This window comes from Megalops cyprinoides, chromosome 6, assembly GCF_013368585.1.
Source record: "Megalops cyprinoides isolate fMegCyp1 chromosome 6, fMegCyp1.pri, whole genome shotgun sequence".
Classification (NCBI taxonomy): Eukaryota; Metazoa; Chordata; class Actinopteri; order Elopiformes; family Megalopidae; genus Megalops; species Megalops cyprinoides.
In genome coordinates, this window is record NC_050588.1 from 2,467,694 (window position 1) to 2,493,302 (window position 25,609).

Below are 25,609 nucleotides of genomic sequence, written 5' to 3' on the forward strand. Positions count from 1 at the left end.
ATTTTTATTCATGCACACATGTGTATGTACACATACTAACATCATTGCAGGGTTTTAACTGCAATTGTTACTTGAAAATCAAAAATCTGACAAGAATGATTGGTTCTTTAACAAAACGTACCCATGGTTAGTTTTGTATATTTTTAACACAGTGAATCATGTCCTTCCTTTATGAGGTATTCAGCTTTAACAGTGAATTCTTCCTGACCCTTATTTCTCTCAGGGTTTCGGTCTCAGCAGTTGATTTTTTGAAGCATTTATAGGGGAGTTTGTCACATTATTGCAAAATTTTGCCCACTATAAGAGAAACGTGCTCTTATAAGGGATAAAACATACTCTGTGTGCAGGGAGGTCATTCAGTTGTGTGCTTTGGCAGAGCCAGAGCATGAGCTCTTCCTTGTGTATGGGAAGGGCCGGCCGGGCATCATCCGCGGCATGGACATGAACGCCAAAGTGCCGGATGAGTACATGATCCCGATTGAAAACCTGATGAACCCCCGTGCCCTGGACTTTCATGCCGAGAGCGAGTTCATCTACTTCGCCGATGCCACCAGCTACCTCATTGGCCGGCAGAAGATTGATGGCACCGAGAGGGACACCATCCTGAAGGAAGGTATGAGGAGGGTGCAATGGCAAGTGACATGGCGGGGCCTACACTGGTCTGTAGGGCTTAGTCTGAGGCTGATATGTACATGTAAGAATATGTATGTGTGTGTGTATATACATATGTGTGTGTGTCTTGTTTTCCACTTTGAGGACTAATAAACACACTCCCAATTCCCTCCAAAGTAAGAACTTATTCTTTTGAAAGCCTCAAAAGTTGAACCAAAACGACACAATCAGAAGTCACGCACTTTTGTGTGAGCAACACAGTGGATGCGTACAGTACCAGGCAACTGCAGGCGATGGCCATTTTGGTTCCACACTGTGTAGTTGCATTCTCGCACTGCAGTGACAGCTCTCTCCCCAACACCCCCTAGGAATCCACACTGTGGAGGGCATCGCAGTGGACTGGATGGCCGACAACTTGTACTGGACTGACGATGGGCCCAAGAAGACCATCAGCGTGGCCCGGCTGGAGAAGGCCTCACAGACCCGCAAAACCCTCATCGAGGGCAAGATGACCCACCCCCGTGCCATCGTGGTTGACCCCCTGCACGGGTAAGCGAGTGAGCCAGCGAGGCCGGGGTGGGGAGAGTGGTGAAGGGTCCAAATCTTTGTCTTTCACGTTTGGCTCGTGAGTCCAGACGCTTTTTTTTTTTGTTGGAGAACAACTTTTTATTTAAAATACAACAGGAAAACTAGACGCTTTTTATAATAAGGTGCCCAATGCTTAATCAAAGGTGTCAGCAGTGGCAGATTTAGGTATGGGCTATATGGGCAGATATCTTGCCAGGGGCGGCACGGGGCGCCCGCACAAAAATATTCAGAATGGTGATATTTGTGCGATTGGTTTTCTATCGCTCATTTGCATGTCACATCAATGATATCAATCATGTCACCGTGTGGGTCAATTAACCTTGTTAGAGCGGGCGCCCTGATTCAAGTTTGTGAGCTGGACAGGCTACTGCCTGGGAAGGTCTCCTACTCAGAAGTACGAGATGGGGAGGGGGGCGGGAGTAGGTTGACCTCAGGTCTCCCCACTGGAAGCCCGAGGTAGGGGGAGTGGGGGAATCTATCAAATAGTGCACCTTTAACTTTGTACTGCACTAATGCAATTAGTAAAATCAGTCAAACTACAAAATGCTACCAAATAAACCACAATTCATTCATAACACTGTGAATATATACTCAAAGACATATTGCTGCATTTTTTTCTTTGTTTTATGCGAAATTGTTAAGAATAATATAAAACCAGTCTGCACACCACCAAGGTGAATTGGTTTAGTCTTGCTTGAGTGCCAAATCAACACAAATGGATAAGAAAAGGTCATCAGGTGCCTGGTTTAGGAAAAAGAGGAAAGAAGAGGAGGAGAAACGTGCAAAAAATAAAGATATGCAGCTATGTCATCTCTGTAGGAGTATAATATTATGCATGTAATGAACAGTGTTGGGAGGGATTCTTTTAAAATGTATTCCGTTACAGAATACAGAATACATGCCCTAAAATGTAATTTGTAACGTATTCCGTTACATTACTCAATCTGAGTAACATATTCTGAATACTTGGATTACTTCCACATTGAATTGCATTTTATGAGTGTATGAATGCGGCAATCACACCCTGCTTACTAAACAGACCTATTCTGGTGTGTTCTTCTGTTCCAACTGGCGGAATGTGTTAGGCCCAAGTCTCCCTGAAAGTGCAATATATTATATTGTTTTGTTTTGTTAAAAAAAAGAACCAATTACCAATTTTCTCTTTTCCATTTCTTTGTTTACTCAGCTGTCAAAAGTAGGAAAGTAGACAAACATAACATATTCTGTTTCTGTACAGAATTTGCTGTTAGTACAACTAACATTTTCTTTCACTTAGTTTACTTAAGTGCATAGGTGTTGCAACTAATCCTCTTAAAATACAACCACCAGAAGAAAACCTGCATTTTCCCTTACCCTTTTCCTGATTTCACAGGATAAAAACATAAAAGGATGATATAAAACATTCCATAAAAAATGTCAAGATTGTTACAGCTGACTGTATTCACATCAATGTTCTTCTATTAAGAATGACACACTAACAACAGTCCTTCAATACAAAACAGAAACTCAAACTGAATGTGATGATGGCAAAATAATATATTATATAATATATAATGAAATAATTTGCAAACATTTGCAGTAGGCATAAGGTGTTGCTTTTATGTGAATGTTAGAAGAAAAAACAATTGGTTATACAAGAATAATGAGGTTATAAATGAATATGAATTGCTTGTGAACATTTCACGTACCTAAAGACCAATATACTTTGAGCCACCTACCTACATATTTGACCCACCTACTCTACTAGTCAACAGTCCAGTAAAGGCGGTTGTATCGCAGCAAGAGAGCCTGTTCAAAGTGCTTATCTGTCATTTTGTTACGGTGTGGAGTGAAAATAAGTCCTCCCTGGCTAAAGAGCCGCTCGACAGGAGCACTTGATGGCAGTGTAGTATTGTACTTTAAGAAGAGGGCTCTGATCATTGGATACATCTTCAATGAAGCCAATGACTTGTCTGGATCTTGGAGATACCTCTGCACCTCATCCTCCGCTGTTGAACTTGTCATCTGTGCTGTCTCAAAAGTGAAGAAGTTGTCATCATCTTCTGGATCACTTCCCACTGTGGCATGTCCAGCAGTGCTGGCATCATCAGAAGGCTCTGTGTTAAGAAGACGAGCCTCTTGTACCATTGTTCTTTTCATGGCTTCCCTCTCTTCATCAGCAAGTCACCACAGTCGAAACTTTGGGATGGTGGAAGCTGCCATCCTTGCCTCATGGGAGGCCAAAACCTCCACAAACCGAGTGTCAGTGGCTTTGATAACAGCTGAGAGGATGTGGGTTGAGAACTTGCACTTGTGTCAACTTTTCAGCTGACTTGGCTTTTAGGCTTAGAATGGTGGGAACTATGTATCCACAAAAACAGTTCTTTTCTCCCTGGAGCAGGTTGATTGAGTAGGCAAGAGGTTTCAGAATGGCTGTGTACTCTTTCAGAAACATTGTCTCTTGAGAATGCAGTTTGGCCACATTCAGATGGTCACAGATTTCATTGAGCTGACTCTCAGTGAGACTCATTAACTTCTCGATTGCATGGTACTCTGAGCTCCACCTAGTCACTGAAGGTACCACACATCTCATTTGGGCAATTTTGTCAATTGCATCAGCAGCACCTGACAAGCAATGAGCCTTATTCCAGATTGCAGCACATTTTGACATTGCGCTCCTGTATAATTTTTGGGAAACACCCTGTGAGGCAACGTTCTCAAGATTAGGCATGGCAACGAGATTCAATGTATGCGCGGCACATCGATGGTGAGGTGGCAAAAAAAAGTTTAGCTCCTCTTCCTCTTGCTCCTCCTCAAGAACTGCAGAGACATCAGGAAACTGCACATCATCTGTGCTATCCATGTCATCGTCCATTTCACACCCTCCATATTTATTGAATACTTTGACGAAATTGCTACCATTGTCAGTGACTGTGGCACTGACTTTGCCTTGGATCTGGAATTCTGCATGAATCTGACTAATTTTGGCAGCAATGACATCATAGGTGTGGCGGCCCCTTATCCTTTCACATGCCAATGCAGAAGACTTTCGATCTAATGTCTCTGGCTCAATCCAGTGACACGTGATTCCGCTGAAACTCCTATGATGAGCCGTCCATATGTCTGCTGTTGTGCACACGGTTTGAACACCCCGAAGAGTTTCAGTTACTGCCTTCTTCATATTTTGAGATCGCCTTTCAGTGCACGGCATCAATATTTTTCTGCACATGGGTGTCTTACCCCCACTGATTCCTTCGATCATCTTACGGAATGGGGCATTCTCCACTAATGAAAAGGGCTGTACATTTGCAATTACGAACTCAATAACCAAGGCATTTCCTTTCCTTTGGGTGATCGCTGAAGTGCTGAGTGTTGCTTGTTTGAGAGGAGGTGGTGTGGTGGGCATGGCACTTCGTTCATCACCATCATCTGATGCCATTTCTGTTAACCTTAGCAAGACACTGGAATGCTTCCTCTAAAATAAAGACAGAAAGAGCACATATTAATGACACTGAAATTGTTTTATGCTAGGAAGAATAAAGAGGACTATTGTATGCAGGCAGTTGCTCTCTAAATGTCACAACACCCTAGAGGTGCTGATGGTGTCATTACACTTCACAATAATCATTACACAGATTCACAGTAATTATCTGTTTTAAATTTCATATGTGAAGTCTACTACCACCTAGGCTATTTAGCATACCATGTTACCACATCATAGGCTACATATTTCATACACAGGAGGACATGGCATGCAAGGAAATTGTGTGGAAACATGTTATCATGAAAACAGTTTTTTGGAGAAGTACTAACTGCACATGAATATAGTAGAGCTAATCGCAAAATCATAATATATCAGACGTGGTGATGGTTTCATTTCAGGTGCCGTGCAAATAAAAAAAATCTGATGAGAGGCCACCACCACCTATTTAATAGGTCCATTCATCGTTCAGTGGAAGCACTGCCATTACATTAGACTATCCGTTTGCTAACCAAGTGGTATGAGTAGGCTGTACATGTCAACAGGAGCATACATACATGCAACTAAAACCACATGGAAACATTTAAACATATAAAAAGCTTCCACAGTAGTGCTACTCACAAGTTCCTGAACTAATAGCTTTTGTGTTCGTAGTCCCAAACTGCATACTACACGAAGCTAGCTGCAGTCTATAAGCTAACACGAGCTCATTTCAGCTAATGTTAGCTAGCATGTCAAGTAGCCATAGTAAATCAGCACATAGGAGATTGTCAAGTGGCACATCAACTAAGCATGTAGCTACCTACAACTATATTAAAAAAGTTAAGATAGCAAGGTAACCAGTAAAACTGCAGACGACTACCCCTGGCTAACTACAAAAAGAACTTTTAAAATGCTTCTTCAGGTTGGAGGTGGACTCTTTGCACGTTGAAAGGAGGTTGGTTGCTGGCAAGCAGGGGTTGCACTGCACAGTTATGTTATGTTCTCCCTTCTCTTTCTTTAATGTGAAATACTGTTTAAATTTCCACGATAGAAACGCATTCTTGCCCTGGCTCTGTTGTGCCAGCTCCTGCTCCAGCTCCTGCTCCAACTCCATTATCTTGACTGATCAAGGAGTTGCCTTAATTTATTTAGGGAGTGAATAAACACGTGAAACGGTACCATCATGTAATCCATTGATTTCAACAATGTAACTGTATTCTAATTGCCATCTATTTAAATTGTAACTGTAACGGACTACAGTTACTCATAATTTGTATTCTAAATACGTAACGCTGGTACATATAATCTGTTACTCCCCAACAATAATGAAATAGGCTAGTGTAACACTTATGTTTGTTATCCTATGTTGCTTGCTGTGCTATTACACATAGGGCGACAATATTCCGCTTTCTGTCCAACTACTATACATAACATTGGATATAATTTCACACAGTTTAATCCTGATAATGTGTGTAGCCTGCAGAAAAAAGATTACAACCTAACTAGCACATTATTGATTTGGTTAACTTTCATTGGGGTGACATCATAAACGTTTTCTGTGATTGTATTGACTAGGTCCTGAGACCAGTAAAGGGAATTTCCAATGCGGTAGGCTAACGTAGAAGACATCTGTATTATGCTGATATTTTGTATCTTTTATGATATATTGAGTCTTTTGGCGTATCTTGTGCTTAGAATTAGCCAAGGAGGTTGTATGGTTCATTTGGTTCCTATTCTGAAATTTTGATAACTTGTGCATAATGACATGTATATTTAGCAATAGGGTAATCGTGTAATAATTTGATTCTCTTTTTTATTTGTATTTACATATGTGTCAGATCTGAAGTGAGTAGCTCGTGTGAGGCCTGCGTAAAGCCTTAGGTAGCAGGTAACAGGTAGCCGAGCGGTTACATCACTTATTGAGACCTGGTTAACTAGCTTTGTTGCCAACAGACTAGGGGTAATTTGCCATTAACTCAACTGGCAATGACGCTTGCTGTAATGGGTTGGCAGTGAGCTGTAAGAACACAGGTTTGAAACTTGCTTGCTCGCTGACCCAAGAAACATCTATTTAAAGCACACAACGCACTCTACACCCGTTACATACACTGCAGTTTGTTTCTGTTTGTCTTTGTTACTTATTTATGAGTTTGAGTTATTTTGTATATATTTTTATATTTATACACAACCCCAATTCCAAAAAAGCACAAATCTAGCACCTTACACAGCCACGTGCTTGTAATCCAGGCAGAATGTGGTTTGGTGTTGTCCTGCTGGAAAATGCAGGGATGTCCCTGGAGAAGACAGCATCTGGATGGCAGCATATGTTGCTCCAAAATTTGTATGTATCTTTCTGCATTAATGGTGCCCTCACAGATATGCAAGTTAACCATGCCATGGGCACTGACACACCCACATCCCATGACAGAAGCTGGCTTTTGACCTGACACTGATAACAGCTTGGATGGTCCTTTTCCTCTTTGGCCCAGAGAACACGATGGCTTTGTCCAAAAACTATTTGAAATGTTGACTCGTCGGACCACAAAACACGCTTCCACAGTGCTACTGTCCGTCTCAGATGAGACCGAACCCAGGAAGTCGGCGGTGTGTCTGGACAGTGTTGATGTATGGCTTCTGCTTTGCATAGTAAAGCCTTAACTTGCATCTGTAGATGCAATGGTGGATGGTGTTGACTAACAAAGGTTTACCAAAGTATTCCCAAGCCCATGTCACGATATCCATTACAGACGCATGACGATTTTTTAGAGAGTGACGTCTGAGGGATCAGAGATCATGCGCATTCAGAAGTGGTTTTCGGCCTTGCCCTTTGTGCACCGAGATTTGAACGGATTGTGCACTGTAGAGAGTGAAATGCCCAAAATCCTACCAATTTGTCTTTGGGAAACTTTGTCCTCAAAGTGCTGGATTATTCGCTGATGCATCTGTTGGCAAATTGGTGAACCTCGACCCATCCTTGCTCTTTAAGGACTAGGCCTTTCTTGGAGGCTCCTTATATACTATACCATGGTTTCCTCACCTGTTTAAGATCACCTGTTTAAGTTATTTCAACTTGTCACATCGTTATTAGTCCTAAATTGCCCCTGTCCCAACTTTTTTGGAACGTGTTGCAGGCATAAATTTTAGAATAAATGTATATCTTCAAAAAGCAATGAAGTTGATTAGGTAAAACATGAAATGCCATGTCTTTATACTGTTTGTTTCAGTACTAGTCAAAGAAAATTTACCAGTTACTGCTTTTTGTTTTTATTTGCATTTCATTTATGGCTACCTAAAGTTACCTCTAGTTTCATGAAATACTTTTCACAAATCTTGAAATGGATTACATGTTCCAATTAGATATATACTGCAAACAGCAGGTAAACAACTGGTCTTTTGCAGGGAACCAAATGTGCTTAGAGGCCCCTATTGTCATAAAAATCCTAGAAATAATGTAATCTGTCATTTTCATGATATTGACAGGGAATGAATAAGTGTGCATAATTCAAATTTATACACAGAGGTGAAGTAGTGCCCCATATCCAAATCATACAGCTGTTCCTACTCACACATACATGCAATCATATTTACTAGTGCACAAACACACACATGCACATGCACACACATGCATGCCCTCACACACATCTTTGTCCCTTTGGTCCCTCAATGAGCTCATTGATCGGCAGGATTGGCAGGTAACAGTTCCACTGCGAGAAGGCAATTAGTCAGCATATGCAAAACCAGCACAGCCATGCGACTCTGTAATTGAAAGCATGACCCTGGTGACCCTAAACGTGGCATGTAAGGCCACTCTGCAGAGTAAGGGGAGTGGAATGAAGAATGAGCTCTGTCTCCTGCTCAGTTCAGGCTGACTGGCCAGCAGGAGGCAGATATTCCATGTGGGCCCCTTCCTTTCAGAGGCCCCTCTACCCCCTTCCACACTGCCGCATTTCAGTCTCCGGGGTATCCCTCCCTCTCTATGGGTTCGGCCACTCAGTGCACGTCTGCTACTAGTCATTACAGAAGCATTTGGAGCAGAATGAAGTGTGTGTGTGTGTGTGTGTGTGTGTGTGTGTGTGTGTGTGTGTGTGTGTCTGTACACTCAGCATGGCTCTCTGTCCTGAAGGTGGATGTACTGGACAGACTGGGAGGAGGACCCGAGTGAGAGCAAGCGGGGGAAGATCGAGCGGGCCTGGATGGACGGCACCAACCGCAATGTCTTTCTCACATCCAAGACCGTCCTGTGGCCCAATGGCCTGAGCCTGGACATCCCGCAGGGCATCCTGTACTGGGTGGATGCCTACTATGATCGCATTGAAATGGTCTACCTCAACAACACGGAGCGCAAGGTGTGTCTCTCAGGACGGTGATGAGCTCCACACAGTGCCAGTCCCAGGACACCACTCTGCATTAGCCTCGCTCATCATTCGCACATACTCACACACTCACACTCATACACTCATACACACACATACACACACTCATACACACATACACACACTCATACACTGTCATACACAGTCATACACCCACACACACACATTTTTTATTTAACCTTTATTTAACCAGGATGCAAGGGTGACCTGGCCAAGAGGACAGCAGGGAACATTAAAACAGTTACATGACATTACATTACAAGTAAGACATATGGTGGGCCTCGTCTTTTAAAGGAGACGCTGCAGATTCCCATAGATAGGAACACCCTCAAATACTAAACACAAATCAACCACATTTTCATTTTGTACAATGATGCTACAGGTGGTTAATGTCTATGAATGTAACAAAAAGGAGAACATGAGTTAGTGGGGGGGGGGGGCGGGGTATAGGGAGTGCAATGGCAAACCTGTGCATGCAAATATGCTGTGCTGTACTGTGAATGTTAAAATCCAGGATTATGTTTGTATCCAGCATGTAAATAAGCATGTGTGTCTGCTGTACTTTGAATGTTAAGATTCAGGGTTATGTTTGCTGAGAAGAATATTTCTGCAGCACTGTATGTGGTATGGTGTCCTTGGTGTTTTTCACTCTTTTTCCCCATGGAATGACAGACTGTGTACGAGGGCCAGGAGCTGAACCATGCCTTTGGCCTGTGCCACTACAAGCACTTCCTATTCTGGAACGAGTATCGCAGTGGCAGCATCTACAAGCTGGATCAGGTCACCAAGACTGTCACCCTGCTGCGCAATGAGCGCCCGCCCATCTTTGAGATCCGCATGTATGATGCCCAGCAGCAACAAGGTATGTGCCGGCTATCTCTTTCTTCCTCTTTTACCCTCTCTCCCTCCTTCTCTGCCTCTGTTCTGTCTCTCTCTCCCTCTTTTCCCCTTTTCTCCCCCCTTGCTCTCTCTCTTTCTTCTCTGTTGGTTTTACATTTTCTCTCCCTCCTTGTCTCCCTCTCTCCTCTCCCTTGGTCTGTCCTGCTCTCTCTCTCTCTGTTTCTCATGTTCTTTCTCTCCCTCTCTCCTCCTGTCATTCAGAGCTGGGTGGGGGCAGCAACATGCTACATTTGCATGATGTGCATACAGTTTAGAAATGTTAAGCAATCAGTAATTGTACATTTGTAAGCATTTTTTTGACCTAGGTTGTTCTTGAAGTGCTGTTGCATTGTCTGAAGCATGATCTCCTCTCAGGATTGACTTATGTCCTGGGAGCTTTTCATTGCTGAGTCCTCCTCATTTGTGTGTGTTTCTGTGTGTGTCTGTGTGTGTGTGCATGCATGTACGTGCATGTACCTCCAGGGTCCAATGCGTGCCGTGTAAATAATGGCGGCTGCAGCAGCCTTTGCCTGGCCATCCCGGATGCCAGAACCTGCGCCTGTGCCGAGGACCAGCTGCTGGACGCGGACAACGTCAGCTGCAAAGGTGAGCACAGGAGGATCATATCATCACCCCTGCAACCCCCCCTCCCTGCTGCATGGGGCTCGTCACATCAAATGGAGGGGGTAGAGCTTTACTTCTGCAAGGAGGGGTATTGAGAGCCACCTTGACTGGCAGTCAGATTTTTTCCTGGTAGGACATTGGAAAGGTGTCATGCAAGTATTGCCAGGCTGGGAGAATGCAAGGCTTTCTCAGGCCAGTTGTTTTTGGTATCGCATGCTTGCATTTGTGGTAATTTGTTCCTGTGTCTCCTCCCACCGCAGCGAACCCCTCCTACATGCCCCCGCCTCAGTGCCAGCCCGGGGAGTTTGCCTGCAAGAACAACCGCTGCATCCAGGAGCGCTGGAAGTGTGATGGGGACAATGACTGCCTGGACAACAGCGATGAGGCGCCCGAGTTGTGCCGTAAGTCAGGCCCAGGGGTCCGACCGGCAGGGTGGCTCCATTGCCTCCTGCTCTCCTTCCTGTCGCTCCTCACTTTGATCTCTCGTCTTCCCTGAGTAAGCAGTCCTGACTTCCCTGCTCATAGCATACTAATCTCTCTGGTGACACATTACAAAATCAGTTGACAGACTCGGCCGGAGGGGGGGGGGGGCTCTTTTATTCAGATCCTCTCATCCTGTTAGCGCTGTGTCATGCGTGCCGTTGAATGTCTTGTATCTTGGTTTGGGTCCTCTGTGGAGCAACTTTATCTGCTGTGGTGCCTCTGATAGGCCGAGTAGACGCAAAAAAGGGGGAACAGAGTACCCTATGTCCTGCTTACCCTATGCCCCTCTGCCAGAAAGCTCTCTCAGTTTCACATTCTTTGTTTATCCTTGCTGGGAAGTGGGGTAGGTTAGAGGTACTACAGAGAGAGTTTTGTGCGTGTGTGTGTGCTTGTGCGCTTGTGTGTGCATGTGTGTGTGTGTGTGTGTGTGTGTATGTGTGCGTGTTTGTGTGCATACAGCTAGAGATGAAGGTGGAAAATTGAAAAGCATCTGTTTATGTCTGTGGTCAGGGCAGCTTTTCCCAGACCAAAAACACACATCCAAAAAAGCTCCCATCTCTTTTTGAGGCATTGTCTCTGTGCTTCCCCCTCCTCACAGACCAGCACACCTGCCCCGCGGACCGCTTCAAGTGCCAGAACAACCGTTGCATCCCGACACGCTGGCTGTGCGACGGTGACAACGACTGCGGAAATGATGAGGATGAGTCCAACACCACCTGTTCAGGTAGAACCCCACCTCACCCCCCTCCCATGCCTCTGTGGGCAGCTGCTGCATGTTCAGCTCACCATGGGCAGAGGGGTGCTGACGTGTCTGTTCAGCAGATGTAAACTCATCGTTATCAAAGACAGCACCTTTACTGACACCTTGGCTTTTTGAGCACATTTAATAGATGCTTGCTTTCCAGGTTACTACAGTCAGCTGAATCTGTCAGAATTTTTGGCCTTCAGGCTTTCACTCACATGTGAAGTACTTGTGGTTGGGTAGCAGTGATGCTTTAAAACCATGCTAGTGGAGTCCCAATAGCAGAGCTATAATGCTGAATGATGCCCTCCCTGAACAGCACGGACATGCCCTCCAAACCAGTTTTCCTGTACCAGCGGGCGCTGCATCCCCAACTCTTGGACCTGTGATCTGGACGACGACTGTGGTGACCGCTCCGACGAGCCAGCCTCCTGTGGTGCGCCCGCCGTCTTCTCCTGCCCCATAAGCCCTCCCATTCTGGTCCTGACCTTCCTTTACCTTCTACGTCCTATACGCCAGTTAGCACAGTCACAGTCCTCCCCGATTGGCCCAGACACTGCACCTGACAAACAGGGGCTGATCAAAACGCAGCTGCCACTGCCACTGCCACTTTATCCCAGCTTCAAATAGGTTGCCCATAATATCTGTCATTTCATTTGCGGGTTCCTGTCTGTCATGTTAGCGGGTGGAACGGTTTGGTACTGACTATGTGTTGTCGTTTTTAAGGCGTGTCACATATGAGTGATGACGAGACATAACAGTCTCTTTTTTGGCTCTCCAGCCTACCCTACTTGCTTCCCCCTCACCCAGTTCACCTGTAACAACGGCCGCTGCATCAATATTAACTGGCGCTGTGACAACGGTGAGTGTCCACCCCTCTGTCTCTCTCTCCTCTGCCTTGGCCTCTCTCTCCCCTTCATCCCCTGCATGCCCCAGTCCTCTCCTCTGTCTCCTTTGTGCCAAAAACAGAACACCCTCAGCAATCGTGAAAGCATTCCAGCTGCCCAGAAGAGAAAGCTAATGTTGAAATCCAATTCATTTGCAGTCATTAAAAAAAAAAAAAACTCATTCTGCGTGCCCCCAGAGCCTATCATGAGGGCATATCCTAAAGCAGGGCATTTAAAATGTATGCTGTTTTCTCATAGGCCTTACCCATGAAACAACAGGTATATTAATTGGCCTTTATTTATATTTTAATACCAGAACTACAAAGAAGTAATGCTTTAATCCCTGCAGTCCTTTATCTCTGAACCTTAATGATCTCCCAGCTCTGCGTGCCCAGTCTGCAAACATTCAAACAAACAGACAAAATAATTTCTAATCTGTCTCGTGGAGATAAGACATCGACTTTGTGCTGTCTGAGGTTCTGCCAAGCGAATTCAGCTCTTTAAATATGTGAAGGTTACTTCACGCCTGTCTAGACTGATTAATGCTTGCTGGGGGTGCTGTAGTGTGTGCTCAGGAGTTTGTCTTTGGCTTCCCTGCAAATAGAGGTGAGCTAGTGACCTAGAGGTGATCTATAGCTGTAATATGTAGATCCAGATTAATGAGGCACAGCCATGAATAATTTTGTCAGCTGAATGGTGACACTCAATGAATGTATTGTGCATATTAAAGCCCTAGGTTTTATATCTAGGGTCAGTTGTACTCCCATCTTTTTTAGAAAAAAGCCAAACAGAGCCTAGACAGGAAGTGATCTGGGAAATAAATGTTCTGAACAAACGAGTCTTGGAATGGATAGGTGGGTGGGGGGGTGATTAGAGTTTCCTTTATAGCTATGACCTCATAAAATTAATACCTTCTAGTCAGGTTCTTCTTGGAAGTCCATGGGCAGATTTAATTGTGCAGGCGTGTCTTTTCACCAACTGAAAAATAACAGACAACACAGTCCAGCTCAGAACTCAAGTGAGACAAAGACATAACTCACAATGTCCACACCATTGTTTGCAACTGTATCATTTGATTTCTTCCTCTCTGCAATTAGATGGGCAAACACTATGTTTAAGCGGCCATTAAGATGTAGAAAACTGCCAGTGCAGAATACAGAGACAAAGACTACGGAGAGAAACTCTCTTAGCTGATCATATGTGATACAGCGTAGTCACGTCCAGGTTGTGAGGGTTTAATGGTTGTCACATGGGAAAGTGGACTTTGGAAAGGGTATTCCTATCCCATTCGAGGGACTATTCAAACATTTTTGCAATGGATACTCATTTATCTATAGCAAAAATGTGTTGGTGTTTACCAGCTGGCCTCATCCCTTGAACAGAAATTCCCAGAAATGAACAGACATGAATAGGCGATCATTCCTAAGCTCAGAAAAGAATGTGTTCAAACGACTTTTGGAAATGCATTTTGCCGCAATGGGGTGTCAGATGTGCAGAGGTGTGTGACACAGAGGGGAGGAAATCACAGGATGCAGCCCCAGCAGTGAGGTGACAGGAACACCTGGGCACCCCCCCCTTTCCGCTTGCTCCTGCCCCCTGTGCGCCCTTCCGCCACATGTTTGCTGCTGCTCTTTCACCCCTGGCTGGTGCCTGTTTGCCCGTGTGCTGTTTGTCCAGTGTTGTTTGTCACGTGTGCCCACTCCCCTGTCTCTGGTTGATTCTGTGTTGCAGAAAAGGATTGTGGGGACGGCTCTGATGAAATGAATTGTCCGAACCCAACCGGTTAGTGCATAGATCCACATGCACCATCCTGCACCATTTTCGCTCTGTGGGCAGAGTCCTGGGGAGTTTGGGGTGGGGTGGGGGGGCTTGTGAGCTTGCTTTAGCTTTCAGCTTCTTTCATTTACTTGACTGGATCCCAGGTTTGAGGCCTAGAGGCTACTGCCTCCAAATGAAAGATCTCCCTTATAAACTGCTTGTATGCTGATGTCACCAGCTAATTTTTTCAACTGAACTTATAAAAGAAGCAAAACCACATCAAAGTAAAAACAAAAAGCTGTGTATTGGGATGGAAAAGAGCTGTGGTTTTCTTTCATGGTAGTGGAATTATCTCATTAAACACAGCAAAAAAGGGCCTCTGACTCTATAAGTACTTTATTGCCATCATTTGCAGTCCTGCATGTGGCAGAATAAGTCCGTTTGTCACCGGTAAGTGCCTCTCTGAGAGCTGTAGATTTCCGATTCGGGATCATGGGATGTGTCTGTCCTGCCCTGTGATAAAGATATCAACATTAGGGAGACCTGTCTCTCGCTTCCTGATTGGTATGTTCTAACACAGTTGTGCTCAATGTATCAATCCTGGGTACATTTCCATGGTGCATGGTGTGATCTATGCAGTTTCTGTGATATTTCTCTCTCTCGCTCTCTCTCCCTCTGTCTCTCTCTCTGATCAAAATGTGTTAAATGTACATGATTGTTTGCTGCTTGGATGATAAACAGTGTACTGTCTTTCCAAACTGTTCCTTTAAAAAATGTGTCTCTGTTGCATGTGAGTAGAGCTTAAAAGATACCATTTGCCTGGTTGAAGAGCGTATAGCGGCACTGTTGACAGACTTATTCAATATCTCATTTTCACAAATCAGACAGACAGGCTAGTGATTCAATTTAAGTCACCGGAAGCCTATCTCTTCTGAAGGCCTGGTGCAACAGGCATGACAGGTGAACAGGGTCTGTTCAGCGGGTCTGATCAGCGGTCCTGAAGTTTCCCTTTAGGTAGCCAGCAAGCAAGCTGTCCATATAGTGTACTGTATATAACCGACATCCAAGTAGATTGTATGATCTCATACAGAAACAGAGAACTTTAATCCCTGAGTCAGTTTTTACTTTCACTTTGTGGTGCTTGATTTTATTGTATTTCATGAAAAAGTGTTTTTCAGAGGTGGAAGTTACTTGAGAAAAGGTTTTGTATTTTTTTTCTATTTATTATTGCAGTTTTGCACAATAAATGTTCTTAAAATACCTCTGTACTATGTGAAATATGTCCTAGTAATACAGTTACGAATACAGTCATAGCTGCCATGCAGTTGCCATACCAGTGCTTTACCCCTTCAGAAGCCTTTATATAAAATATATTAAATTTTAAGAAAAACAAATATACGTGATATAGGTCATACCTATATAGGTCATACCACCCAGCCCTAACAGAGATAGGCATGTTGGTGTATTGACTGAATGCTTTTTTTTACTAAGTAGAGCTTATAACTGAAAGGTTGCAGATTCTGTTCTTGGCTAGGGCACTGCTGCTGTGGCCTTAGGCAAGATACCTAACCCACAATTGCTGCGAGTAAGAAGTAAGCCTGCGTTTTGAATGTGACTGGCCTCTGATAGAGCATCAGGGGGAATTGGCAGCCCCGGCCCAACACTAGAGAGCTTTCTTAAAGTTGTGCATCCATCCAGCTCATTTGCATTGGCAGCCTGAAACAGGAGGGAAACTGTCCCAAAATGTGTCAGTGTGGAGAACAGGAATCCAGCCAGCTCCCTGTCTGAGATCAAGTGTCAGAGTCTGTCATGTCGCTGATGGCTTGTGGGAGGGCTCCCCCCCCGCACCCCAAGCAGGGGTACCAGTAGGGGGGGGAGGGGTCCAGCAGGTAGGTGTTTTGACGGCGTGTGTGTTGCAGATAACGACTGTGGGGACAACAGTGACGAGGCGGGCTGCAGCCATTCCTGCTCCAGTGCGCAGTTCAAGTGCAACAGTGGCCGCTGCATCCCAGAATACTGGACCTGCGACGGGGACAATGACTGTGGGGACTACAGTGATGAGACCCATGCCAACTGCACGAATCAGGGTGAGCCTGATTGGCTGGGCCACACAGGCAGCTGCAGGGCATTCTGGGTGACCACAGAGGGTGAAAGACAGATAAACACACAGGCTACATCCGAATACTTCCATACTATGTACTACTCAAAAAGCAGTACGTCATAATCCGTAGGGTGTCCGAATACTTAGTAGGCATTTAATAGTAGTCGAACCGTACCCGGATGACCTACCATTTACATTGAAATTTTGAAGTATGCAAACGTACCGCACTATGCTATCCCATAATTCAGCTGGAGCCCAAATAACCGAAGAAGAAGATGGCAGTGTAGTCAACTTGGTTAAGCTAACAAATCAATTGGCTTGTTACATAAAGTTAGCTTTTCGTTCTACCTCAGGTTGACAGTCAGCTAAGTAAAGCAGTAAAGCTAAGTGATTTTTAAAACATGTAAACATTTACACATCTGGGTCAAAGGACAGGTAAGATGGCGGCTGAGTACGAATTGTGTCCTTACTAATCGCTTGCATACTCAATAGTATGTACTACAGTAACGGTCAGGTAGTACGTTCTTAACCGAAGTCAGTGCATACTGAGTATTCGGATGCAGCCATTCACTTTATCATCTTTAACACAGCTGTTACTAGTGAAGGTGATAAGAGCACTTTGGGTCATCCTGTTAGATAATTATCAGTAATAATTATGAATTACTATTATATGCATTGAGTTACTGAGGACTAAGATTAACTTTGATAGTGGTAAACCATTGGTTTATATAAATATTTTATTGGACATGTATTATTACATAACTTGCATAATCATCTGCTTATCAGTCTGCTGTTTACTTTCTTAGCGGAAGTATTTTATCCAGGCTAGTGGTGTATACTGTATAGTTTTGGACAGTTTGATAGGGGAGTATTTCTTAACAAATTCATTACTAGCTATCAATACGTAGATTGTTGTTGTCTTGTTACATTTAAATGATGTTTAAGGAAATGCAGTTGGATGGCAAGACACTTAATTGTAAATTGTGAGGCACCTCTCAGACCTTAAAAAATCGGTCAAATCTGTCGTTATGTCTGTGGTCTCCCACGTTTTTAAAATCGGTTAAGATTTGAAAATCTTCTAGTGTGCACCAGGCTGAAACGTGTCTGGCAGGTATCAGATTGCGACCAGAAAACAGAAAGGTAGACACTTGCTGGAAAATGACGACAGTTCTCAGCTCCACGAGGCCGTGGCACGCTCGTGCAGCTCGTCACGACAGAAGAAGACGAGTGAGTAGTTGTCTCTCACGTGTTATCAAGAAAAAAGCTGCGCTTATTTTTAGAAGAATTGTGTTTATTGCTCCTGCTTTCCACAGAAGATAAGCACCGCTTTACTCGAGGCAGACCGTCGCTAATTGATACCTGCGGATTTCGGTGCAGCTCTCTGGCTCCGTATCGCGGCAGCGCGGCGGATGGTAATTACGTAATTGTTGTTCTAACGAACAGCGCCTCATCCAGACGGAGCGCGGTCTGTTTTATAATTAGGAGTGTATGCGCGCACGGCACTTGCTCGTGTTCCGCAGGTTTGTCGCTGACCGCAGTATCACCTAGAATCTAGGCTCCTGTAATGTGCACGTACCAGTCTTAGAGCCGCGCGACGGTTTAACCCTACGTAGCACCTTACGATGCACAAAGGGCGGAAAAGAAACCCTTCTTTCCGTAACTAAGAGAAATACACGTGCATACTGAACTTCATTTGAACACGTGACTGGCCTTTCATCCCGTGGAATTTCAGTTATTGTACAGGAAGAACTATTGCAGTTGATGAATAGGGGATGGGAATAGGAAGCCAGGCAAATCTAAATGTACGTTTTCCCAGATGGAAAGCTGCACTTAGGAAGAGAATGTAGGAATAATATATAATATAATAATAGTTTTCATTATTATTGTTGGTATTAATTATTATTATCCAGGCAAGTTTAGATTAAAGTTGTTTTGTCTCCTGTTGGCAAAAATACTCTGCGTTTAGTCAAAAAAAGTTATTAGCTATTGTTAGTTTAAAAAGGTGTAATTGTCTAAATCTGTAAATACTGAACAATAATACTAATTAATATGAATTCAGTAAATTGACTTCAGAAGAGATCATTGCTTCTATATTCCTTCCTTTTTTGGATTTGGCATTATGTTTGATTGATTTAGATATTTTACCCACTATGGGGTTGTGGCATTCTTAAACAACTGTTTTGACCTCAATAGGTCAAAGATCAAAAGTGAAATGAATGAATATAGAAAATGAGTTCTATAACATTAGAATATAAACTATTCATAATAATAGAATGTATTATTATGATGCAGCTGTACTAGTGGGATCTGTCAGATCTTCTGTGATAAATATACTCTTTGTCACTGTGAGGTACACTCCTGTGAGAATGTGCCAGATGGCAGAGATCCTGTCCCTTACGCAGTGCTGGCTTATAGTCAGCTTCATTTGGCTATCCTCACGCCACACCAGGAGCAGAAGGGACATATCCTGTGGCTTAAATAGAGGTCATGGGAGGCCAGGCAGGCAAGTTGCCTGGTGTGGAGGATTTGGTCTGTCTCTGTCAGTCTGTCCTGCTTATTCTCTCTCTCTCTCTTTCTTTCTCTCTCTCTCTCACATTGTCTTCTTCCTTCCTTCTCTCTCCCATTCCATGTTGTCTCTCTCATTCTCTCCCTCAATCCCTTCCTCCCTGCTTTTTCTCTCTCCTTCTTTCCTCTTCCTTTCTCTCTCTCCTCCCATTTCTCAGTTTATTTGTACTGCCAAAGCAATAAGGTATACATTTAAGTCTCTCTTTCTTTTCCTCCATTTCTTTCTCTCCCTGCCTGTCATAGTTGTTGGTTGTTATGGGAGTTTTTAATGGCTCTGAAACAGGTGTAGCCACTCCTGAGACTACACCTTTGGGTTTTCAGCAAGGATTGCTGGTCTGAGTGACTGAGTCAGCCATGTCCAAGCTCTATGCCACTGCTCCTAACTCCTGTGGAAGGTTATGACTCTATAAAAGCTGAATCCCAAAGTCTTCTCCACAGTGAGATGAGAGAAACTGTCGAAGAAAAGCCAATGGAACATGACCCTTCACAGAAAGCATCTTCCAGTCACATACATGATGGCAGAGCCAGTGGAACATGACCCCTCACAGAAAGCATCTTCCAGTCATGTACATGGTAACAGACAGTGTAACATGACCCCTCACAGAAAGCATCTTCCAGGCACATATATGGTGACAAAGTTACAGGAGGACTGACAACACATGGCGTGTCATTTTTTGTCTGTATTTTTTCTTGCCTTCATTCAGTCTAGTTAGTTCCTTCCTTTTTAACACTAGAAGCGCCGAGCGGTGGTCATTTGACCACTGTGACTTCCTATTAATAGCGCCGGGCTGGGATTACCTACTTAAAGCGCGGCTAGGCAGTCAAAAGACCGCCGAGTCATTAGACAAGGACACTGTTACTGACACATAATGATCGCTAGATGGCGCTTCTTGCACAAAGCAAATAGTTTGCTTACAAGATCAACTTGAGCTCGGCCAATGTATCATTTCCGTGTAGATAGTCAGTGAGTTTTTCATTAGAACGTTTGTTGTCCAGCCCTTCCATCATTCAGCATAATGTTTTTACTGAGAAAACCATCTGAACAACACTAAGCAAGACTAGTTCAGGCAACTTTTTCATAGTATTTTTATTTAATATTTAGTCTTCTGCCTTGGAGAATTAATTTATTATTAGAGATGCCACACACACGACAGCAGTTGATCAGTTGGTCTGTAAATGCGTTGCCCAGCTTTATAAACATTCAGTTGTCGACTGACATCACGTTATTGTCCCTAGTCTTTCATTTATTGTAAGGGCACGGTCCAACTAGTGCAAAAATTATTGTTGCGACAAATTACAGATTTGGACATTCTAATTGTTGGGCGACATGTCGGGTGACGGGGTTATAAACCGCGTCACGGGGTTATAAGACCTCACCTTTATTCAGTAGAACAGCCTATCGGAATGACAAGACAGGCAGCATTTGGTTGAGAATTACAATTTGTGTAAATTGAAACTTGTACAAGTTTAGAGTGTGAGAGTCCTTTGGGTGGCACTGGAGAAGTAGGCTAAAGTGTTTCAGTTCCAAACTCGTCTGTCTCTTTGAAATGATCTCTTACACCACACAATAAGCCCTCCCGAGGATATAAAGCTTTACATTTGCATTTGAATAAATTAGTCATCTACCACAACTAACAGATAAAGCAAACACTATGACTTTTCAAGGCATTCAGTTGGCTATCATCTAGCCTGCCGAGTAGCCTACAAGTAACACCTCCCAACCCCCTCCCAATAGAGTGCCATAGTCTATCGTTAGTGTCTCACTTTTGAACGATTTGGCCTGAACTAGTTCATACTACGAACAGCCTACCACCGCCTATCATGAGTCTTAGCTAAAACTAATTCCACACATGTAATAGAAAATGTAGGCACAGCTTGAAAGTGAATAAATATGCATGAATGTTGTTTTTACAAAATATGTATGTCGCAATTGAGTTTTGTCAACAAACCTGTATTGGATGTCTAGGCTTTTAGAATAAATTGAATTTATTTAAACTGAATTACAGCACGAAAAACACCTTCTTTTTGGAAAATCGACAGCTGTGTAGTTTATTTACGGTAAATACTTAAGAAAAATTAATTATACATTACACAAGACAGATACGCAAGGTACTCTATACAATGAAAAATGTAAATAACTACATAACAAAGTACCTTTCTAGCAATTTAGTATCCTATGTGTCGAGATGCTGTAACCCCTTGTGCACAGCCTGTTCAAGCAGGGAATGATGTGCCTTTATTCCGCCTCGCTGTTTTGTGTTTCCATTTCAAGTGGAGAGATAATCGACCGACAGCCTAGAACAATAGCCTAGGTGTGATCCCAACCCCCTCCTAACGACCGCGTCATGAATCACTTGGTCAAGTTCTCTTTGCTATGTTATCCATATATCTATACTGTACTTTTCAACTGTACAAGTCAACTGACAGCAAAGATGATCTGTTTACACACAGTAGCAGGTATATTCCTATGAATGCAGCCATCTCAGTTATTGCCTGTAGGGAAAAAGAGTTGGAAGTGTTTAAAGCCAGCTATTGACTGTCTTCATTACATTATATTACATGCATTTAGCAGGCACTCTTATCCAGAGCAACTTCCAGCACAATAGAACAGTGTATCCATTAAAGTTAAAAATGTTCATTTCCCACCCAGTAATTGGCTGTGTACTTAGAAATTTAGAACATAATAAAGCATGAATTATTTAAACGAATGAATAATTTATTAGCCTTGAATGCTGTGCTTTATGTAGCCACCTTGCTTTTACAAATAGCAAGCTCAGACAGTGTTCAATGCCAGCTTGGTGTTGAAAATGTGATGCAAAATGAGTGTTTGGATTAAGTGGAAAAACTGTTTCCCTTTGTCCTTTCCTTGTTTCTAGTGATGGAAAGTACTTAGTTATTCCTTCTCCATGACATTTAGTTTAAACATTTAGCTTATTCACAGTCTGTTGCTGTATCAGGTGAAGCACACCCTGGAATGATAAATTAATGATGTGTGTACAAGAAGCCAGAACCTTCACTATTAAGTCTACTCTGAGCCTTTTCAAAAGGAATATCGGCAACTAACGGGAACGCGAAATGGGACCCTGCATTTATTTCAAGTTATGCTATCCTTTGACCTATGCCATCTGGGTCTCTGATTGTGGCAGTCCTTAAATGGTGTTATTGATCTGGCATTTACATTAATCAATGAGCATCTTTCTCTTCTCTGGCTTAAAGGGGTAGAAACCACCTTCCTTTCCTCTGGGAACCTGTTTGATTATTGAAGGCAAACATGCCCTCTTTTAGATGTTTCCAGCAATTATCCATTACGTTTATGTCCCACCAAAATTTTTCCCTGAATTTAAAGTGTGTGAAACTCTTCTAGAAGGTATAATGTTACAAACTGATTCCCTCAACTTGAGTAAACTTAACTTACTGTATGTAACCTAGGAAACCTAAATGCTATGAATACTGCAGAAGGCCTAACCTATCGGTATGTTATTTGTGAATAGAAAAAAAACAAAAAGACAAGAAAGTAGGAGGTGCACAAGACAGAACCACCCCGAGTCCCACAGGAGACACACCAGTCTGTTGAGGCCAGCACAATAGACCCAGAATTCCTGGGGTTTCACTTCATTCATAGTATATAACATTGCAGGTCTTTGATAACTGAGCTTTGTTTGACCAGGGTGTAATGGTTGAGAGTAACTGTGTGCATCCAAGCTAACACAGTACGGGTGCTCTTCAGTGTAGCGTTCATGCCTGTTCTTTTTTGGACCCTCCCCCTTTCCATAGCCACGCGGCCTCCTGGTGGCTGCCACATTGACGAATTCCAGTGTCGCATGGACGGGCTGTGCATCCCCATGCGCTGGCGCTGCGATGGCGACACTGACTGCATGGACCTCAGCGATGAGAAGAACTGTGAGGGCGTCACCCACATGTGCGACCCAGCCGTCAAGTTTGGCTGCAGAGACTCTGGTAGGAGGGAGAGGAAAGGGAAGGAAGGCTTGGGGGGCTGCATTAGCTAACTGCCAAAAATAAAAAGTTTACATACAATTCTGTTTTAAAGATTGGGCTTTTTAATCACCTTTCCCCCAGAATTCCTTTGTGACATCACTTCTACCATAGAAGCATATAGAAGTGCATTTTGGACTTGATGAAACCAGTAGAGGGGTTATCAGGAGTGGGACAGAGCATGTGATAGAAGGGGGATCAGAAGTAGCTCTGTGCCTAACTGGCTGGGGCATGTGACAGACAGGTCATCAAGTTTAACTATGCATCTGATGGATGGGAGAGACTGTGTCACAGACATGGTATTGGCAACAACTGATTGGCTGGTCAGAGTGTGTGACAGACAGGGTGGTTGGGTGTAGCTGTGCATCTGATTGGTGGGACAGAGGGTGCAACAGATGATTTGTGGGACTGAATGTGTTGTAGATAGTGTGTCGACGGTATCTGATTGGCTGAGTTGAGTTTGTGACAGATGGCTCCTCCCCCTCACAGCCCGCTGTATCAGCAAGGCCTGGGTGTGTGACGGGGACAGTGACTGCGAGGACAACTCAGATGAGGACAACTGCGAGGCGCTGGTGTGCAAGCTCTCCCACCACGTCTGCGCCAACGACACATCCATCTGCCTGCCCGCTGACAAGATGTGTGACGGCACTGATGACTGCCCGGACGGCTCGGACGAGAAGCTCTGTGGTATGATATCCCTCCCCACCGCCACCACCCATCGCCATGCCAGTCACACATGGTCCAGCCACAAGATTCTCCTCCAGAACCCTACAAAGATAAACCGCTGCAGTCTTGGAGGACCGAGGCTGGTTTTACATTAAAAAGGAACTCTTTTTACATTCACTTAATTTTGTTTGTCACTTAATTAAATGAAAACAATATACTGGTGGCATGGTATTTAGAACAATGCCGTAGAATCACTGGGAATTTGACTTCTCTTCAACCTGAGCCCTTCAGTGGCTGATTGACACTCCTTTGGCTGTGTCACTTCCGGGTTTGAGTTGAGTTTTGTGCTTCCTGTTTCCTGTTTCTTGCAGACCTGTGCTCCCTGGACAATGGCGGCTGCAGTCATAATTGCACAGTGGCGCCGGGGGAGGGCATCCTCTGCTCCTGCCCGCTGGGGATGGAGCTGGGCCCCAACAACAAGACCTGCCAGATCCAGAGCTTCTGTGCCAAGCACCTGAAGTGCAGCCAGCGCTGCCAGCAGGACAGGCACCATGTCAAGTGCTCCTGCTATGAGGGCTGGGAGCTGGAGCCCGACATGGAGAACTGCAAGAGCAAGGGTGAGCTAGGGGCTAGGGGTAGGGGTAGGGTTTAAGGGTTAGGAGTCAGGAGTTATGATTTCTAGTTAGGGGTAGGGGTAGGATTACATTTACATTTACATTTATTCATCCAGCACAGTGTTTCTCAACCCTCTCCTGGAGTACCCTCTGCCCTGCATGTTTTAGATCTCTCCCTGCTCCAACACAGCTGATTCAAATGATCAACTTGTTATGAACTCCTGAAGCTGTTTAATAACAAACTGATCATTTGAATCAGCTGTGTTGGAGCAGGAAGGGATCTAAAACATGCAGGGCAGGGGGTACTCCAGGAGAGGGTTGAGAAACACTGATTTAACAGATGCTTTTATCCAAAGCGATGTACAAAAGTGCATATAGCGGGCAGACAACAGGCACAAGGGCAAGATGTGTACAGGTCATACAATGCAGATAGTGCTGAAGCTGAGCACAAGGTCACTGTAGCGAGACAGAACTAATCTGATCTAAGGTTACATATATCAAATACAGTCACTGGGACAATAAAGTGATGCTATACTACCTAGGCAAAAATGTGCGACAAATACAACGTAAGAGATAAAGGTACAAGTACAAGCCAAGAATCTTAGATTTACAAGGTCAAATGGCAAGGGTGTCAGTCCAGGTAGAGTTTGAAGAGGTGTGTCTTCAGCCCACGTCTGAAAGGTTGGAAAGAAGGAGTTGTTCTTGGGGGGGGGGGGGGGGGGGTGGAGAGTTCATTCCACCACTGGGGGGTGATAATGGAAAAGCGACGTTGAGAAGAGCATGGGCCTTTCGTTCTGTTGGTGAGAGGACTGGGGTCAGGGATGTAAGTTAGGAGTAGGGGTAAAGTCAGGGTAGAGATTAGGGGTGAGGCCAGGGTGAGTTATTTGGTCTTGTATTAAAACATGAAGAATTGAATAGAAATGTGAGAATGTAAGAAGCAAAATGCTGCAGTGCAGAATTTCCTTCAATTTGTGCTTGAATAGCAGGTGAAGAGAACTCCCCATTGCTTGATTTCTAAAAGCAATAATAAAATATTTGGAAAAATGTGTTAATCTTTTTTAAAAAATCTGTTAATACTCATCAGTAGGGGTGTGCAAGAATATTGTTTTTCAATTAATTGTTTTTTAAAATCCGTCCGATTTGATATCGAGGCTTATATGCATTTTTTCCGACTTTCTAGGTTAATTTCCACAATGGTTAAACATAGCTAGAGAATGAAATAGATGGACTTTGACATAGCTTAACTGTTGTATTAAAGGCAAATACTAGTCGTCATTGTCGT

General features: G+C 43.8%; 1 protein-coding gene across 3 annotated transcripts in view; it reads left to right on the forward strand.

The window, feature by feature from the left end:
- LOC118779113 (low-density lipoprotein receptor-related protein 1-like) overlaps positions 1 to 25,609 on the forward strand; it is a 176,162-nt gene that overhangs the window by 81,150 nt on the left and 69,403 nt on the right. For 2 of the 3 annotated variants that reach the window (XM_036531010.1, XM_036531011.1), the window contains exons 11-23: positions 377 to 613; positions 981 to 1,161; positions 8,766 to 8,988; positions 9,688 to 9,877; positions 10,378 to 10,500; positions 10,779 to 10,919; positions 11,600 to 11,725; positions 12,063 to 12,179; positions 12,525 to 12,605; positions 16,308 to 16,475; positions 22,829 to 23,011; positions 23,537 to 23,734; positions 24,085 to 24,330. In XM_036531010.1, coding sequence (XP_036386903.1) covers positions 377 to 613; positions 981 to 1,161; positions 8,766 to 8,988; positions 9,688 to 9,877; positions 10,378 to 10,500; positions 10,779 to 10,919; positions 11,600 to 11,725; positions 12,063 to 12,179; positions 12,525 to 12,605; positions 16,308 to 16,475; positions 22,829 to 23,011; positions 23,537 to 23,734; positions 24,085 to 24,330 — 2,214 coding nt within the window. Of the gene's footprint in view, positions 1 to 376; positions 614 to 980; positions 1,162 to 8,765; positions 8,989 to 9,687; positions 9,878 to 10,377; positions 10,501 to 10,778; positions 10,920 to 11,599; positions 11,726 to 12,062; positions 12,180 to 12,524; positions 12,606 to 14,361; positions 14,413 to 16,307; positions 16,476 to 22,828; positions 23,012 to 23,536; positions 23,735 to 24,084; positions 24,331 to 25,609 lie in introns of all 3 variants that reach the window. The other variant, XM_036531009.1, reaches the window with a different exon arrangement.